The sequence below is a fragment of the Megalobrama amblycephala genome, linkage group LG2 (assembly GCF_018812025.1).
Source record: "Megalobrama amblycephala isolate DHTTF-2021 linkage group LG2, ASM1881202v1, whole genome shotgun sequence".
Lineage (NCBI taxonomy): Eukaryota > Metazoa > Chordata > Actinopteri > Cypriniformes > Xenocyprididae > Megalobrama > Megalobrama amblycephala.
In genome coordinates, this window is record NC_063045.1 from 62160339 (window position 1) to 62179978 (window position 19640).

A 19640-nucleotide genomic window follows, 5' to 3' on the forward strand; every position below is an offset into this window, starting at 1 on the left:
ACATCTTTCTGCCTATCCATCCATCCATCCATCCACATATCTTTCTGCCTGTCCATCCATCCATCATCCATCCATCCATCCATCCATCCACATATCTTTCTGCCTGTCTATCCATCCATCCATCATCCATCCATCCATCCATCCATCCACATATCTGTCTACCTGTCTATCCATCCATCCATCCATTCATCCATCCATTCCACAAATCTGTCTACCTGTCCGTCTATCACCATCCATCCATCCACATATCTTTCTGCCTATCCATCCATCCATCCATCCATCCATCCATTCACATATCTTTCTGCCTGTCCATCCATCCATCCATCCATCTATCCATTCACATCTTTCTGCCCATCCATCCATCCATCCATCCATTCACATATCTTTCTGCCTATCCATCCATCCATCCATTCACATATCTTTCTGCCTATCCATCCATCCATCCATCCATCCATCCATCCATTCACATATCTTTCTGCCTATCCATCCATCCATCCATCCATCCATCCATTCACATATCTTTCTGCCTATCCATCCATCCATCCATCCATCCATTCACATATCTTTCTGCCTATCCATCCATCCATCCATCCATCCATTCACATATCTTTCTGCCTATCCATCCATCCATCCATCCCACAAATCTGTCTATCTAGCTGTCTATCCATCCATCCACATATCTTTCTGCCTGTCCATCCATCCATCCATCCATCCATCCCACAAATCTGTCTATCTAGCTGTCTATCCATCCATCCACATATCTTTCTGCCTGTCCATCCATCCATCCATCCATCCATCCATCCATCTATCTATCTATCCATTCACATATCTTTCTGCCTATCCATCCATCCATCCATCTATCCATTCACATATCTTTCTGCCTATCCATCCATCCATCCATCCATCCATCCACATATCTGTATATCTGTCCGTCTATCTAGTTGTCTATCCATCCATCCATCCATCCATCCATCTATCATCTATCTATATATCCACCCTAGTGAAAAATAAATATACTAAAATGTATTTGAATTACATTTATTTCATGCTAAGTATACTACAAATACATTTACATATTATGTACTTAATAAAAATACCTTGCAATTGTACTTTTGGTATATTGAACTGGTATAGATATACTAAAGTATATTTGATTGTGCTAAAGTGGAACTATTGCATGTATACCTTAGGTACTCTTTAAATATCTTGCATTTAAAGACATATTTTATACCAAGATCATACATCAATGACATTAAAATACATTTTTAAGCTTAATATTAAGAAATGTAAGTTTAATCATAATTTTTAGTCTCAAGTGATATGTCAGGAAATATGTTTACTATAGATATAGATTTAAACTATACTTAGTATGAAATAAATGTATTTTAAATATATTACTTTTTCACTAGGGCATCCATCTGTCTATCATCCATCTGTCTATCCATGTCTTAACTGTTTATCAGTCTGTCTATCTATCCATCAGTCTATCTACCTGTCTATCCGTCTTTCAAATGCTGCAGGATACACTAAAGTTTGTTTTTGCACTAGTGATTGACGGCACTAATAAAGATTCATTGTTAGCACCTACTATCATTCAGGTTTGTTTGTGATCTTTTTTTTATAAGTTGGGAAAAGAAAAGATTTTGGAAAGACGACAATCCATGTACGTGAAGAAACTGCACAACGGCTGTGGCTTTCTCCCGCTGCTTTTAGAAACAATCCCGATTAATCCTGATCCCAGACACTCGCGGCTCAAACAAACAGCATGTAATGAGGCACGAACCTCCAGTCCTCCACACCCCCGAAAGAGAAAACGACCAGAATTCCTGTCCGCTAGTGACGAGATCTTCCTGTTCTCACAAAACAAACTTTCAGTTCAGCTTTAGTATTTAGATTCAATTACAGACCCTCATAAAGATCAACTCGAGCTTCGAGATTAAAGTTGGTAAATAACGCCTACATACAGCACTGCCATTGTATTGATATCTCCTGCTAAATCAACTAAAATAACCACTTCATTATAAAGCAATCAAAACATTCTGACAGAAACACTATTAATGTCCAACTTCAGCAGATTCCTGTTATATAAGATGACCTCTGAGCAAAAGAATTCCAGCTATTTCTGAAGTCATTTTCAGATGAATTTTACTAGGTAATTATTTATTTCTAAACCATATTTCTGAAAGAAATAAATGAGGTCAGGGCATTTTTTCACAGCCCAGTGGTTTCTGGTATCCGTGACCGTGATTCACTGGCATTCCTGTCCAGACATCAGAAAGAGCAAAGATCAGGAATGTCACATTCTTGCAAGATGAAATCACTGCAAAAAAAATCATTGTGATGTCATTTATTTAAGGTCAACCGTCAAGCTTTTGATGTTACAAACTGTGCACAATATATTTAAATACTTTTTCCATTATATATAACATGTGTGTGTGTATTCTGTTTCTGTAATTTTAATTAATTTACTCAGAAATAATTTTATGTTATATATATATATGCACGCATTATATAGGCCATATACAGCAACAACTGATCGTAGCCTGATATCGTCTCACCTGTGATGAAGTTTTACACAGAAATCGCTCAATCTAAAAATGGCAACATCATCAAGAACGAACTATGATAAACCTTTAGACACATTGTTTTAAAACTATGAATAACTGTGAAACTATGAAGCCTCATTAAATGTGACTGCTGAGTTTATACTGAGCTCCAGAGATGAAACTGATGAAAATTATTGTTCCTTCACTTTTTAAAATTTTAATTAGCTTATTTAACAATGCATAATAATAATTGCAGAGAGAATAGTGATGTTGGTTTTATGTAACAAAGAAGGCACAAAATAATATAATTAGAGAAATAATAAATCAAAAAAATAAGAGAGCGACATAGACTGGTCATTTGAGCAGCAAAACACTGACCCCTTCTGGTCAGTTCAAAGAGTCACTGTTCATGTGACACGTCTAACCCTTTTAATTGATTCGGTTGTATCTTAATATTCCTCTGGCTAGTTTGAGGGCTGTCAGAAGGCGTTTTCCCGCTTGGAGAACCTGAAAATCCATCTGAGGAGTCACACGGGCGAGAAACCCTACGTGTGTCAACAGCCCGGCTGTCAGAAAGCCTTCAGCAACTCCAGCGATCGCGCCAAACACCAGCGCACGCACGTCGACACGGTGAGTGCAACCTGAAATCCTCATAAAGATGTTAAACAAGATGGTTTTCCCAAGTATATCCGCACTTTAACACTCCCACGCAACACACCTGCAAACAAGAGGAGAAGAAATGTGCAGAAACAGGTTGTGTGTGTGTGTGTGTGTCTGCAGAAACCCTACGCATGTCAGATCCAGGGCTGCGGCAAACGCTACACAGACCCCAGCTCTCTGCGCAAACACGTCAAATCACACTCCTTGAAGGAGCAGCAAGCCAGGAAAAAGGTACAAGAATCATAAAAGCACATATCAGACTCGTTCTGTCATCATACTGTATGTTCACCCTCATGTCATTACAAACCAGATGCTGATATATTTTTTTCATGCACCACAAATGTGCACTACTGGTCAAAAGTTAAAATAATTAAGACTTGTTTTAATGTCTCTTCTGCTCACCAAAGCTGCATTTATTTAATAAAAATACAGTAAAAACAGTGTGATATTATTCTAATTTAAAATAGCTGTTTTCTATGTGAATATGTTGTAAAATGTAATTTATTCTTGTGATTAAAGCTGAATTTTCAGCATCGTTAAAAATGAATTTATACTTATATTTAGCATGAACACATTAAATTGATCAAAAGTGACAGTAAAGACATTTATAAAGTTACAAAAGATTCTATTTCAAATAAATCCTGTTCTTTTGAACTTTTTATTCACCAAAGAATCCTGAAAAAGAAAATGTATCATTTTTCAGAAAAATATGAACTGATTTTCAACATTGATAATAATCAGAAATGTTTCTTGAGCATCAAATCATCATATTAGAATGATTTCTGAAGGATCATGTGACACTGAAGACTGGAGTAATGATGCTGAAAATTCAGCTTTGATCACAGGAATAAATTACACTTTACTATATATTCACATAGAAAACAGCTGATTTACATTGTAATAATTTTTCACTATTTTTACTGTACTTTGTATCAAATAAATGCAGCTTTGGTGAGATTTTAATTATTTAATTTTAAAAAAAATTTATTTATTTTTATGGTGTTTTTTTGTACTTCTTGGCATTTTCAAGTCTTTCTATGTAAACAAAGTCTTCAAAAATGATCCTTTTGTGTTCCACACTCAAATAAAATAAATAAATCAAATGATATAGGTAGCAAGTAAATCATAAGTAAATCAAGAATTTGTATTTCTGTATGAATCATCCAGTTAACCGCTCAGTCAACCATTGTCTGATAATGTAAGATCACTAAGCGTTGTGCGTTTGTGAACACAAAATGTGTAACATTTGTCAAGAAGGGTGTTAATAACGAAGTCTCTAAACTTGTAACTTGTTAGCAGCCTTGTGTAGGAGCCGTTCATTATCACAGAGGAACAAAATAAAGGTCACGTCACCATAGATACAGATTCCTCAGGTAGACTGTTTCTAGGAGAGAAAAAATAGTGCAACACGTCAACCTGCGTATACTGGATCTGTCCAGTCTGTATACATTCAGTTCATTCTCACCAGTGATTATTAGGAAGTACTCAGAATATATTATTAGAGACACTAAATATAATCACGATGCCCTGCAGGTCGAGAGCTCCAAACGCAGGGATATTTTAGGCTGTGATATTAAACCATATGCTCATGATTAACTTACTGTATATCCAGCTCAATTAAGCAAAAGATTATGAGCCAATTATCCAAGCCATTATCTATGTGCTTTAATAACATTTGGAAAGTAAATGCCGTCTTTAAGTCGACATGAAATCAAGATTTACTTTCTTAGTCATATTGTGAACGTTATTCCAAACGTTATTCGAAGTGCACATTATTACAGATTTTACTCAGAGTGCACGTCATTCCGGATGTTACTTGGAGTGCACGTCATTCCGGATGTTACTCAGAGTGCACGTCATTCCGGATGTTACTTGGAGTCCACGTCATTCCGGATGTTACTTTGAGTGCACGTCATTCCGGATGTTACTCGGAGTGTACGTCATTCCGGATGTTACTTTGAGTCCACGTCATTCCGGATGTTACTTTGAGTGCACGTCATTCCGGATGTTACTCGGAGTGCACGTCATTCCGGATGTTACTCGGAGTGCACGTCATTCCGGATGTTATTCGGAGTGCACGTCATTCCGGATGTTACTCGGAGTGCACGTCATTCCGGATGTTACTCGGAGTGTACGTCATTCAGGATCTTTTTACAGAGAGCACGTCATTCCGGATGTTCCTCAGAGTGTACGTCATTCCAGATGTTACTTTGAGTGCACGTCATTCCGGATGTTACTTTGAGTGCACGTCATTCCGAGTTACTTTGAGTGCACGTCATTCCGGATGTTACCTCAGGAGTGTACGTCATTCAGGATCTTTTTACAGAGAGCACGTCATTCCGGATGTTATTCGGAGTGCACGTCATTCCGGATGTTACTTTGAGTGCACGTCATTCCGGATGTTACTTTGAGTGCACGTCATTCCGGATGTTACTTTGAGTGCACGTCATTCCGGATGTTACTCGGAGTGCACGTCATTCCGGATGTTCCTCAGAGTGTACGTCATTCAGGATCTTTTTACGGAGAGCATATCATTTCGGGATGTTATTCGGAGTGCACATCATTCCGGATGTTATTCGGAGTGTATGTCATTCCGGATGTTACTTGGAGTGCACGTCATTCCGGATGTTACTTGGAGTGCACGTCATTCCGGATGTTACTTTGAGTGCACGTCATTCCGGATGTTACTCGGAGTGCACGTCATTCCGGATGTTACTCGGAGTGCACGTCATTCCGGATGTTATTCGGAGTGCACGTCATTCCGGATGTTACTCGGAGTGCACGTCATTCCGGATGTTCCTCAGAGTGTACGTCATTCAGGATCTTTTTACAGAGAGCACGTCATTCCGGATGTTACTTGGAGTGCACGTCATTCCGGATGTTACTTTGAGTGCACGTCATTCCGGATGTTACTCGGAGTGCACGTCATTCCGGATGTTCCTCAGAGTGTACGTCATTCAGGATCTTTTTATGGAGAGCATATCATTTCGGGATGTTATTCGGAGTGCACGTCATTCCGGATGTTAGTCGAAGTGCGAGTCATTCCGGATGTTACTCGGAGTGTACGTCATTCAGGATCTTTTTACAGAGAGCACGTCATTCCGGATGTTCCTCAGAGTGTACGTCATTCAGGATGTTACTCGGAGTGCACGTCATTCCGGATGTTACTCGGAGTGCACATCATTCCGGATGTTCCTCAGAGTGTACGTCATTCAGGATCTTTTTACAGAGAGCACGTCATTCCGGATGTTACTTGGAGTCCACGTCATTCCGGATGTTACTTGGAGTGCACGTCATTCCGGATGTTACTCGGAGTGTACGTCATTCCGGATGTTACTTGGAGTCCACGTCATTCCGGATGTTACTTTGAGTGCACGTCATTCCGGATGTTACTCGGAGTGTACGTCATTCCGGATGTTACTTTGAGTCCACGTCATTCCGGATGTTACTTTGAGTGCACGTCATTCCGGATGTTACTCGGAGTGCACGTCATTCCGGATGTTACTCGGAGTGCACGTCATTCCGGATGTTATTCGGAGTGCACGTCATTCCGGATGTTACTCGGAGTGCACGTCATTCCGGATGTTACTCGGAGTGTACGTCATTCAGGATCTTTTTACAGAGAGCACGTCATTCCGGATGTTCCTCAGAGTGTACGTCATTCCAGATGTTACTTTGAGTGCACGTCATTCCGGATGTTACTTTGAGTGCACGTCATTCCGGATGTTACTTTGAGTGCACGTCATTCCGGATGTTACTCGGAGTGTACGTCATTCAGGATCTTTTTACAGAGAGCACGTCATTCCGGATGTTATTCGGAGTGCACGTCATTCCGGATGTTACTTTGAGTGCACGTCATTCCGGATGTTACTTTGAGTGCACGTCATTCCGGATGTTACTTTGAGTGCACGTCATTCCGGATGTTACTCGGAGTGCACGTCATTCCGGATGTTCCTCAGAGTGTACGTCATTCAGGATCTTTTTACGGAGAGCATATCATTTCGGGATGTTATTCGGAGTGCACATCATTCCGGATGTTATTCGGAGTGTATGTCATTCCGGATGTTACTTGGAGTGCACGTCATTCCGGATGTTACTTGGAGTGCACGTCATTCCGGATGTTACTTTGAGTGCACGTCATTCCGGATGTTACTCGGAGTGCACGTCATTCCGGATGTTACTCGGAGTGCACGTCATTCCGGATGTTATTCGGAGTGCACGTCATTCCGGATGTTACTCGGAGTGCACGTCATTCCGGATGTTCCTCAGAGTGTACGTCATTCAGGATCTTTTTACAGAGAGCACGTCATTCCGGATGTTACTTGGAGTGCACGTCATTCCGGATGTTACTTTGAGTGCACGTCATTCCGGATGTTACTCGGAGTGCACGTCATTCCGGATGTTCCTCAGAGTGTACGTCATTCAGGATCTTTTTATGGAGAGCATATCATTTCGGGATGTTATTCGGAGTGCACGTCATTCCGGATGTTAGTCGAAGTGCGAGTCATTCCGGATGTTACTCGGAGTGTACGTCATTCAGGATCTTTTTACAGAGAGCACGTCATTCCGGATGTTCCTCAGAGTGTACGTCATTCAGGATGTTACTCGGAGTGCACGTCATTCCGGATGTTACTCGGAGTGCACATCATTCCGGATGTTCCTCAGAGTGTACGTCATTCAGGATCTTTTTACAGAGAGCACGTCATTCCGGATGTTCCTCAGAGTGTACGTCATTTAGGATCTTTTTACAGAGAGCACATCATTCCGGATGTTCCTCAGAGTGTACGTCATTTAGGATCTTTTTACAGAGAGCACGTCATTCCGGATGTTACTTGGAGTGCACGTCATTCCGGATGTTACTTTGAGAGCACGTCATTCCGGATGTTACTTTGAGTGCACGTCATTCCGGATGTTACTCGGAGTGCACGTCATTCCGGATGTTCCTCAGAGTGTACGTCATTCAGGATCTTTTTACGGAGAGCATATCATTTCGGGATGTTATTCGGAGTGCACATCATTCCGGATGTTATTCGGAGTGTACGTCATTCCGGATGTTACTTGGAGTGCACGTCATTCCGGATGTTACTTTGAGTGCACGTCATTCCGGATGTTACTCGGAGTGCACGTCATTCCGGATGTTACTCGGAGTGTACGTCATTCCGGATGTTATTCGGAGTGCACGTCATTCCGGATGTTACTCGGAGTGCACGTCATTCCGGATGTTCCTCAGAGTGTACGTCATTCAGGATCTTTTTACAGAGAGCACGTCATTCCGGATGTTACTTGGAGTGCACGTCATTCCGGATGTTACTTTGAGTGCACGTCATTCCGGATGTTACTCGGAGTGCACGTCATTCCGGATGTTCCTCAGAGTGTACGTCATTCAGGATCTTTTTACGGAGAGCATATCATTTCGGGATGTTATTCGGAGTGCACGTCATTCCGGATGTTAGTCGAAGTGCGAGTCATTCCGGATGTTACTCGGAGTGTACGTCATTCAGGATCTTTTTACAGAGAGCACGTCATTCCGGATGTTCCTCAGAGTGTACGTCATTCAGGATGTTACTCGGAGTGCACGTCATTCCGGATGTTACTCGGAGTGCACGTCATTCCGGATGTTCCTCGGAGTGTACGTCATTCAGGATCTTTTTACAGAGAGCACGTCATTCCGGATGTTCCTCAGAGTGTACGTCATTCAGGATGTTACTCGGAGTGCACGTCATTCCGGATGTTACTCGGAGTGCACATCATTCCGGATGTTCCTCAGAGTGTACGTCATTCAGGATCTTTTTAAAGAGAGCACGTCATTCCGGATGTTCCTCAGAGTGCACGTCATTCAGGATGTTCCTCAGAGTGTACGTCATTCAGGATCTTTTTACGGAGAGCATATCATTTCGGGATGTTATTCGGAGTGCACGTCATTCCGGATGTTAGTCGAAGTGCACATCATTCCGGATGTTCCTCAGAGTGTACGTCATTCAGGATCTTTTTAAAGAGAGCACGTCATTCCGGATGTTCCTCAGAGTGCACGTCATTCAGGATGTTACTCGGAGTGCACGTCATTCCGGATGTTACTCGGAGTGCACGTCATTCCGGATGTTACTCGGAGTGCATGTCATTCCGGATGTTACTCAGAGTGCATGTCATTCCAGATGCTACTCAGAGTACACGTCATTCCGGATCTTTTTTACGGAGAGCATATCATTTCGGGATGTTATTTGGAGTGCACATCAATCCAGATGTTACTCGGAGTGCACGTCATTCCAGATGTTCCTCAGACATTCCGGATGTTATTCGAAGTGCACATCATTTCAGATGTTACTCAGGAGTGCATGTCATTCCGGATCTTTTTACAGAGAGCATATCATTTCGGGATATTATTCGGAGTGCACATCAATCCAGATGTTACTCGGGAGTGCACGTCATTCCGGATGTTATTCGAAGTGCACATCATTGCGGATATTTTTCAGAGTGCACGACGTTCCGGATGTTTTTCAAAGTGCACGTCATTCCGGATCTTTTAACAGAGAGCAGATCATTCCATATGTTATTATGCATGTTATTCCAAATTTTTTTCAAATCACATATTATTCCAAACATTTTTTATGCCCTCAAAACATAACTTGCTCCACCTCTGAATTACCTTTTTTTGCCTGCAAAATAGCTATTTACACTTTGTTTTAGCAAACACACATTCAGTTCTGGTACACAATCAGTTTCTCATGGATAAAATCCCTCAGAAACAAAAGTGCAAAAGTGTGTCATGTTGACCTTTAGGGTATTATGCATTAATGTGACTATATTTCATGTAGTTGAGACGCAGTCAGGACGGACTCGCCGAGTGTTTGACGGTTCAGCCGCTGCAGCACAGCCTCTCGCCACTGGACCTGATTGAGACCAAGCACCAGTCACCCACTGATGATCTCTACACTGGTATGAAACACTTAAAATAGTCATGTCATTTTCGTTGCTTGAAATAAAATAAACGATAACTGAAATAAAATAAAATATAAAAAGCTTATATTATTTCAGCTAGTTGCCAAGGCAATTTTCTCATTTTTATTTAGTTTAACTTGATGTACTGAAATAACTGAAACTGAAATAAAAACTATATAAAACTTACACGTAAAACGTAAAAATGACAAAAATCACAAAACTAAATTACTAAAACTTTACAATTTGAAATTAAAGTAATACTAAAACTAAGTGATACTAAAACACTGCTAGAGATAATTTTTTTAGTTGAACTGAGCTTTTTTCTTCATTATTTTTTATTACGTTTAACACTTTACTTGAAGCCTTTATGTATTATGCATTATAAAGGTATTCATAATGTACATTATAATGCATTATATCTTTTCATAATTATAACCAAAGTTAAAATGCATTATAATATTTGCAGATTTCTTGTTATATCTGAAATTGGTTGTTTGTCATGTTTTAATGCATTATATTTTCTAAAGGCAAGTTCAACACAATAAAAGTAAAAGTATTATTTACTGTTGTGACAATTACTCATAATGCACAAATGCATTATAAAGCGCATCAAAAGGCATAATTGGTGCATTAAAAATTATATGCAAAAAAGGGTAACACTTATGCATTATAAAAAGCAAGAACAGCAACAAGAATAAAACAAAACACAAAAACAAACCTCACATTACCTTACATTAATATTCAGAACCACCTCTATTTTTAGTCTTGTCAGCAACTCCAGCATGTTTTACCAAACTCTCAAAAATCTTACATTTATTCCTTATATGTTATCTTTTCCATTGACATATTTGTTACTATTTCTTTCAGACAACCACCTATATTTGGTGCATAAATACTTTTCCAATGTAAAGAAAACCCCTGTTATATAGGAAAGACAATGTTAAATCAGCACAGTGTAATGCTTCGTTCGGCCCTAAAAATCTTTTACAATCTTTTTGTTATTTCATTCCAGTGATGGCTAATGGCAAGGAATCTTAGCGCTGCTTTACCAAAAAGTAATGATGATTTTCTGTTTTGTCTTCTGTCAATGTGCAAGTCTTCACCCTAAACCAGCCCAGCCAAACAAACACCCTAATGCAGATCCCAGCCGGACCACAGACTCATCCGGCTCCAAACGTGCCGCTGCCTCCTTTACAGGGTAACAACAGGTGGGAAAACTCCATCAGTTTTCAATGAATGACATCAAATGTTTTGACTTTAAGGACAACATAAGTCTCGGTGCATATTAAAACCGAATATTCAGAGGGAACATTTGATTTTATTCATGAGGATTTGACTGGATCAGGAACCAAGCTCCGCGCTATATTTCGTTTTCGATAATCCGTTTCACTCTGATGTACTACTTCCTTTTCATCTATTCCTTTTCAGAGTTAGAACAAGTTGATGAAACATTATGAAGACAAACATTTTTTCTTTAGTATAACATGCACAAATTTGACTTTAAAATCAAGCTGAGCTTTAAAGTCGGCATGAAGTGGAAGTTGCGCTAGTGTTTTCTTCTCTATTGTGTCGTATATATGAGTGAAACGCTTCGCAAACAAGAACAAATGTAGGGCGGGGCTTGATTTTGTCTGTGGGGAATTGATTGGATGGTTGTGGTTTGCTATTGGTGGATCTCATGTGAGTGACAGGTTGCCCCGCCCTCATCATCAGAGAAGAGATGCTGCAAGAGGAAGATATTCTGATTCAAGATTATGAGGAACATGAATTTAACACAATAATGATATGCACGGATAAATCCTTTAGAATGATCCAGGGCTTCAGACTAACATTCTTTTTTTAATTATTTAAGGATTTTTAATTATAAAGTTAATTTAATCATAAAATCACTATTGTTTTGCATTAATCTAATAATATTACATGTTTGTTTACTAGAAAGTAAAACACTGAGCTTGAATTGAGATGCCGATAACTTTTATTAACAACAGTAACATGCAAAATCCTCATTTTTGTAAGGAAAATTTAAATATTCTACTTTTATTAAATGTACCATTGTTCTTCTATAGTATCATACTGAACTGACTGTGATTATAAAAGGAGCACTTTTGTCTTTGGTGTAATTCAGTCACAATTTGAAGAAATTATTTTTAGTTTTTACGAGATTTTATGACTTCCTACTTTTTTCCATATATTAGGGAGTGGAAATGGCTAATAAGTCAATAAGTGCTGCTCTGCCGCCATCTACTGGTTATAGTGGTATCTTTTTTTAATAAAAGTGTTTGTTTTCCACAAAGTGTTAGTTTTCCTACATCTTTAAAGGGTTAGTTCTCCCAAAAATGAAATTTCTGTCATTAATTACTCACCCTCATGTCGTTCCACACCCGTAAGACCTTCGTTCATCTTCAGAACACAAATTAAGATATTTTTGATGAAATCCGAGACTCATCCATAGACAGCAATATAATCAACACTTTCAAGGTCCAGAAAGGAACTAAAGACATGGTTAAAACAGTCATGTGACTGCAGTGCTTCAACCTTAATGTTATGAATACTTTTTGTGCGCAAAAACAAAACAAAAATAACCACTTTATTCAACAATCTCTTCTGTGTCATTCTCATACGTTGTTTACGTCCAGCGCTTCCAGGTTCATCGTCAGAACGGCGACTCATTATTGGTCAGTGTCACACACATGCGTCGTGCTGATCACATGACCAGCTTTGGCCAATACTGAGCCGGCGTTCGGACGTAAACACGGAAGCTTCACTGCGTCACCTGCGTAAGATAAAGACAGAAGAGAAGAGATCGTTGAATAAAGTGGTTATTTTTGGGGTTTTTTTGCGCACAAAAAGTATTCTCGTCTCTTCATAACATTAAGGTTGAACCACTGCAGTCACATGACTGTTTTAACGTACATTTCTGGACCTTGAAAGTGTTGATTATATTGCTGTCTATGGACGAGTCTCTCGGATTTCATCAAAAATATCTTAATTTGTGTTCTGAAGAGGTCTTACGGGTGTGGAACGACATGAGGGAGAGTAATTAATGACAGAAATTTCATTTTGGGTGAACTAACCCTTTAAGCTTTTAGTTACAATTCATCACATTAAAAATAACATTAAAATTGGATGATATTTAGTGCTGGAAAAAGTGTGAAGCCCTTGAAAAGTGCTTGAATTTCACCATTAGACAATTCCATGGTGAATGTTGGTGATTTATGGACTGAAAAGACTGAAGTCCACGTCAGCGCGGTTTGATCTGATATCTGTGGTTAATAACTGAATTCTATGTTGAATATGAATGCTTCTCACAGCGATATTAATAATACTGCGGGGAATTCAAACGTGTTCTCACTGGATCGAGATCGGTTTCGTTCCGCTTTCGTTTCGTTTGCCTTTTGATGTTTCTCATATGCAACAAATTTAGTCACACCGGCAGGAAAAAAGGTCGGAAAATGCAATCATTTGGTCGCAGTCTGGAGCCCTGTAAACACTGCAATATTACATTTATAAAAAAAATGAATTGTCAATTTTGTTTTCATGGTGATTTTAATAGTTCTGGTCATGCCAGCCTTTTCATGACTTATGGTGTAAATGATATGTTCACAAAAACACTACAGATGTTTAATTTAATCTAACGACTAACTGTCAGCGTTTAAGCAAACAATAACTGCATTGGATTTCGTCCCAAACGAGTGCGTATGTGAGCTTTCTCTCCCCTGAGAACAGCCTCTTTTCTCTTCAACGTCCCTACTGGGCTCAAAATTGCGAGCAAGTTCACTTTGGTGTCTGAAAGAAATGCAAAAGGAGAAAAGACGGCCGTTCATGCATCTATGACTGGAGAAAATGAAAGTACATTTGTATTCACTCAAAGATCAGAGCGGTGAAAGACAGGTTAGCCGCGACGTGAAGCTGGCATCACTTCTGTGCGCCAGTGTCTGTGACAGTCCTTTCAAGCTTGATGAATCGAGTCTAATAATCCAATGTTTTTTCCCTATCACTGGAAGCTCAATCGGAGCAAGTTGCCACAGACTGAATCACTGTCTAGTTTACATTCATTTCAAGTTCCACTTGGCGGAGTGAATCGCTATGACCGATTCAAAAGCTTCAGCGCTCTTTTCTTTTTCTCTGGTCTGCGACAAACGCGTCGCTGGTTGTCATGGCTTTATGGCTGCGAGCTCATAGTTGCAATAATCTGACTCAAATAAAGCAGGCTTTTCTCTGGTGAAAGGCTCCACTGCGCTTTTGTGTGTTTTACACATCCACTGTGGCAAAAGCGTTTGGGGAGAGGTTTATATTTTTGGACGCGCCCGCAGACACGCATTCCACTTCAAACGCACAGAGAGGAACCTTTTCTGCCTTTCTGGAAGCAGATGCACATTGTCCCGGCACCAGCGGTAGGCACGCCATGCGCCGCGGGATCCAAGCAAGACAATCGGCTTGTGAGATCAAGACCTGCTCTGCCTCATTGGTCCCGTGTTAGCCGACGCTATAGCCACCGACCGGAGAGGACCAGGAATTCAATACGTGAATCATACAATGCAGTGGGATTGCTGTAATTAACTCACTTTGTGCTAAATCAGTTGTGAAATACCTCTGACCTCTGTTTTCCCAGATTTTACTCTATTAAAAGCAGTTCTTCTGTTCCTGTGCCACTGTACTTTTTACATCCAGAAACACAATGTTGCTTCAGATGCGTTTGTCTATTTACAACATTCGTTGATCATTGTAGCCAATCACAGACATATCTGTTGAGCAGGTGACACAACAGCCAATCTCACATTTTTAACATTTCAGTACCGGTGCTTTTGACAGCCCTGATGTATGTAAAGAAATTATGAATAAGCAAACAACAAAATGCACTTAACACACATTAAAGCTTTACTGGTATGTAAATATTTATGCATAAAGCATACTCAGGGCTCGACAATAAGGACTGATTTAGTCTATTAAAATGCATTTAGAATGACCCAGAATTCAAGATAAGGGGCAAAAATGACCCTTTATATATTTCATATTTATATCTTTTAATATAGTTAACCAGTATTACACAAAGAGCGTCGTTTTTCTCCAAATGTTTGCATGATTACAAATGTGATATTGATTTTATACAGCGGACAGTTTAATGAACAAGAACTTAATATCAAGTGACTTACATTTTAGACACTAAATCGTCTGTTTCGCTTTATTTCGCCAACGAAAATAGTTCCAGCATTGTTTTGTGTCTCTGAGCAACACTTCCTGAATGAATCAGCCGTTTGAATGAATCGGTTGAATCTCAATGACTCACTCATTAACAGTGATTCGCTGCTTTTTTTAATAATTTTAAATAACAATATTTAACGTTTCATATTTTCAACATTAAAAACATTATTTATGCATCTGTAAACTGATTAACTTTAATAAAGTTTAATCTATTCTATAGTTATTTCTGTACCTGAAAATCTCCTGTTTAAACCTTCATGAAAAACTTGAAAAGCACCATTTATATGTTTGTTCTGTTGAATTTATTTGTGCTATTACTCATAATTTGATTTTTTGTTTCTATTTTATTACTTACTGTTTATTTGTCTAACAATTTTTAAAATATAAGTGAGTTCTAGAATCTAGTAGCTTTTGGTGTCATAATCCTATTTATTGAGGTTACATGTATCAAAAACAACAAAAACAATAACTAGGCTTATTTTATAGGCCCAATTTTTTTCTTTTACTTTTTTGTTGTGGGTCAAATTTGAACCACTGGTCCGACTGGGCCAGTAGAAAAAATCCTTAGCGTTGAGCCCTGATACATACCTAAAGTTTTATCTACTAAAATCATGAATTGCATTTGAGGTTTGCATAACCTTGAACAGTACGGTTTAGAGGTCAGTGCACGTTTTCTGGCAACTGCATAAACAGTTTCATTATATGACGAGTAAATGATGACAATTTTTTAAAAATGCAAATATATGATTGATTGTTATAAAATCATGTCCTTTTTCAGGTGTAGGGTTCCTGTGTCGTCTTCATCACCTCACCACAGCCTGACCCAAAACACTCACAAACTGCCCAGATACTCCAACCATCCCAGAACATCCCAGCCTGCAGTTCACGACAGTACGTGTGCGTTTTCTTTTATTAATCCATTTCATATATGATTTACATGCACACTCATAATACGATTATAATGAATAAACAGACATCTTAAAGGTGCAGTAAGCAATTCTGAGAACGCTGTTGAAAATGGATCGGACAGAGCACCAAAACACACTTGTAGCCAATCAGCAGTAAGGGGCGTGTCCACTCATGAGGGGGGAGGTGCTTGTGTTGCATAGCGTGTTGTTGCACATGTCAATATTGTAAATAAAATGATTACTGCATGGAAATGTTCCTCAGATCAAGTTTCCACATTTAAATGTACTTAAGTATTATAATGTTTTAGAAATACAAATGAAATCAAGAGACAGACTTTGTAAAGCAACCTGTTTACAACCACCTAGCAACATTCCAGAACATGGGGGCTTCACGATTTGGGGAGGATAATCAAATTGCGACTTTTCTGATAAAAATTGCAATTTCGATTTAAAATGCGATTTAAAAAAGAATTCCAGGTTTGCTGTGCTTGTTTGTATATATGCACAATTTGGCTGACATTTTAAGATTATATATAAATATGGCTATAAAATAATAATAATTAATTATTGTTATTTAATAAATATAATATTATTTGTATTATTATTAATAAATACAAATATTAAAATGTACATATATGTATATGTAAAATACAAATATATATTTTTTCAAAAGAAACATTACTATTGTAACATTTAACTGTAAAATAATTTATTATTTTAGAAAGATAGTAATAACTATTGACATTTTGAAAATGATAAATTTTAATAAATATTATTTGCATTATTATTAAAAATATGTATAAAATGTACATATACATACATGTTTATACAAATATATAGTTTATATATTTAATATAAAATAAATTAATAAAAACAAAAGAAATATTACTTTAACATTTCACTGTACTTTTTTTAGTATTTTAGAAAGACAGTAATAATATCGACATTTTGAGATTACATATATAAATACGTCTATAAAATAATAGTAATTAATTAATATTATTTGCATTTATTATTAAATAAAAATATAAAAATGTACATAAAATACAAATATATTATTTTATATATTTAATATAAAATAAATGCAATAAAAACAAAAGAAATATTACTATTTTAACATTTCACTGTAAAATAAAAAAGTTAGTATTTTAGAAAGGTAGTAATAACTATCGACATTTTAAGATAACAAAAATATCTATAAAATAATAGTAATTAATCAGTCATTATTATTATTATTTAATAAATATTATTTGCATCATTATTATTAAATAAAAATATAAAAATGTACATAAACACACATGTATATATTAAATACAAATACATATTTTATAAATTTAATATTTAATTTTTTTAGTATTAAGAGTAAGAGTAATAATGTTGACATTTTGAGATTATATATAAATATGGCTATAAAATAATAGTAATTAATTATTATTATTGTTTAATAAATATAAAAATTTACATATTCATACATGTATATATAAAATACAAATATATTTAATGTTTAATATAAAATAAATTTAATAAAAACATTACTTTTGTAACATTTCACTGTAAAAAAAAAAAAAAGTATTTTAGAGAGATATTAATAATAACTATTTTACATTACAACTGTACAAATACAATACTTGTGTCTTAATTTAAAAGCCCTTAAAGCTTCACTTTTGTCAATAAGTGTTTCTCATTGCAAGTTTGTGAAGATGGTTGGTGTTTGTTTCGTTCTCAAACTCAGAGCATCCGCGGACGATGATCTGATCACGTGTAAATGAACACAGTGCCTGAAACACGCAGCTTCATAAAGCCATATCAGGATTTCAGTTTTTATTTTGCTTAATCGTGCAGTCCTACAGAACACTAACAGGCGGCAGATCATCCGACTCTCTATATAAGCACATTTACATATAAGCCATATGTGCAGTAAGCAGATGCAAAATGCATATTTAAGACGTGACCGTAAGCGGAGAACAGACCGATCAGCACTGAATGATTCACAAACTGGTCCTTCCACTCTTTGAGCAACAGATGGCAGATGTCTGTCAGGCCAAGTCAAAAATAGATGCATGTATAATCCCATCGTACAGATTGTGTAAAGTTTTCCCAAGCTCAAATGAGGGAATATCATTCATGCTGCCTTCGATCTTAAATGAATGACAACAGTTGGATTACAGCAGTGGCTCTGTCGTGTTGGGAATAATCAAATGTGGTAATGTTTTTGCATGAACACTCAGGTTTCTCTGGCGATGCCCGGACCGTGTTCTCATACAGTGACTCACCGCAGGCCGCCAAGCAGATTTCTTCCTTTTCCATGATGCAGATGCCCATGTTTGAGGACAATCTGGTCTCCTCAGACGCGTCTCAGCCCGATCTCGACCTGCTCCACAGAACCATCACTGGTAAAAACACACACAAACACTATAAATCATTGTGATATGCACTGATTATGGCGCATATTTTCTTCCAGGAACGAACACGTCACAATATTTCTCATTTAAATAATTCATACGCAGAATAGTTAGGTTGAGTTAGTTCCTGAGTCTCTCCATCAGTGTCGACTCCGGTTTGAACAATGTAAGGCTGAACACTTTCGTCATTTTGTCTGCGTGAGATTCTCCAGCTTTGTTGTTGTTGAGCTGTTAAAGCTCCGCCCTCTTCTGGAAAGTGGAGCTCATTTGCATTTAAAGGGACACACACAAAAGTGAATAATAAATGATCTGTGGGGTATTTTGAGCTGAAACTTCACTGACACATTCTGAGACTTATATTAGATCTTGTGAAAGGGGCATTGTAGGTCCATTTTGACAATATTATATCTACAAACAAAAATACAAAAAGTTTGTTAAAAACATTTTTCATTAATATACTTCCTGAATAAAAACGTTGCCTATTATTTTGTGTTTGTGACCGCAGTGTTCGATTGCCAATCCGGACCGGAGGAGTTTTTGGGAGAGCAGCTGCCTTCGGTGTCGGAGGACAATTATCTTCACATCCCGAGATGCCCGAGCCGGACCTCATGCGTCTTTACCGAAGGATGAACGCTCGTCTCCAGCGGATCATCAACCCAATCAGTTATTTCCAATGTGCTTGTGTTGTCTAAATCATTGAGGAAGAACTTCCTGAAGGACACTTGATCGTGCGAGAAACGGACTTCAGATGCACTAAAGTATTTGGATATTTGAGCCAAACTTAAACTGTAAAAATGTCATTAGATGAAATATCAAAGCAAGCGTCTTCATCTGTGGATCTTTTTAAAACATCACAAAACTTCATTTCCAAACATCTGTTCTTTTTATTTTTTAAAAACCAGACTTTTTGCCAAATGTTTAGCTTAAAAAGCATGTTTGTGCATCTTTCCTTACAATAAATGACACATGCTTTGATGTTTTAAAAG

At 37.8% G+C, this 19640-nt stretch overlaps 1 protein-coding gene across 5 annotated transcripts in view; it reads left to right on the plus strand.

Moving 5' to 3' along the window:
• glis3 (GLIS family zinc finger 3) overlaps positions 1 to 19640 on the plus strand; it is a 36834-nt gene extending 17194 nt beyond the window's left edge. For 2 of the 5 annotated variants that reach the window (XM_048181364.1, XM_048181363.1), the window contains exons 5-11: positions 3015 to 3176; positions 3327 to 3437; positions 10019 to 10139; positions 11239 to 11350; positions 16123 to 16241; positions 18481 to 18645; positions 19160 to 19640. In XM_048181364.1, coding sequence (XP_048037321.1) covers positions 3015 to 3176; positions 3327 to 3437; positions 10019 to 10139; positions 11239 to 11350; positions 16123 to 16241; positions 18481 to 18645; positions 19160 to 19284 — 915 coding nt within the window. In that variant the 3' untranslated portion in view covers positions 19285 to 19640. Of the gene's footprint in view, positions 1 to 3014; positions 3177 to 3326; positions 3438 to 10018; positions 10140 to 11238; positions 11351 to 16122; positions 16242 to 18480; positions 18646 to 19159 lie in introns of those variants that run through there. The other 3 variants (XM_048181365.1, XR_007183590.1, XR_007183589.1) reach the window with 3 other exon arrangements.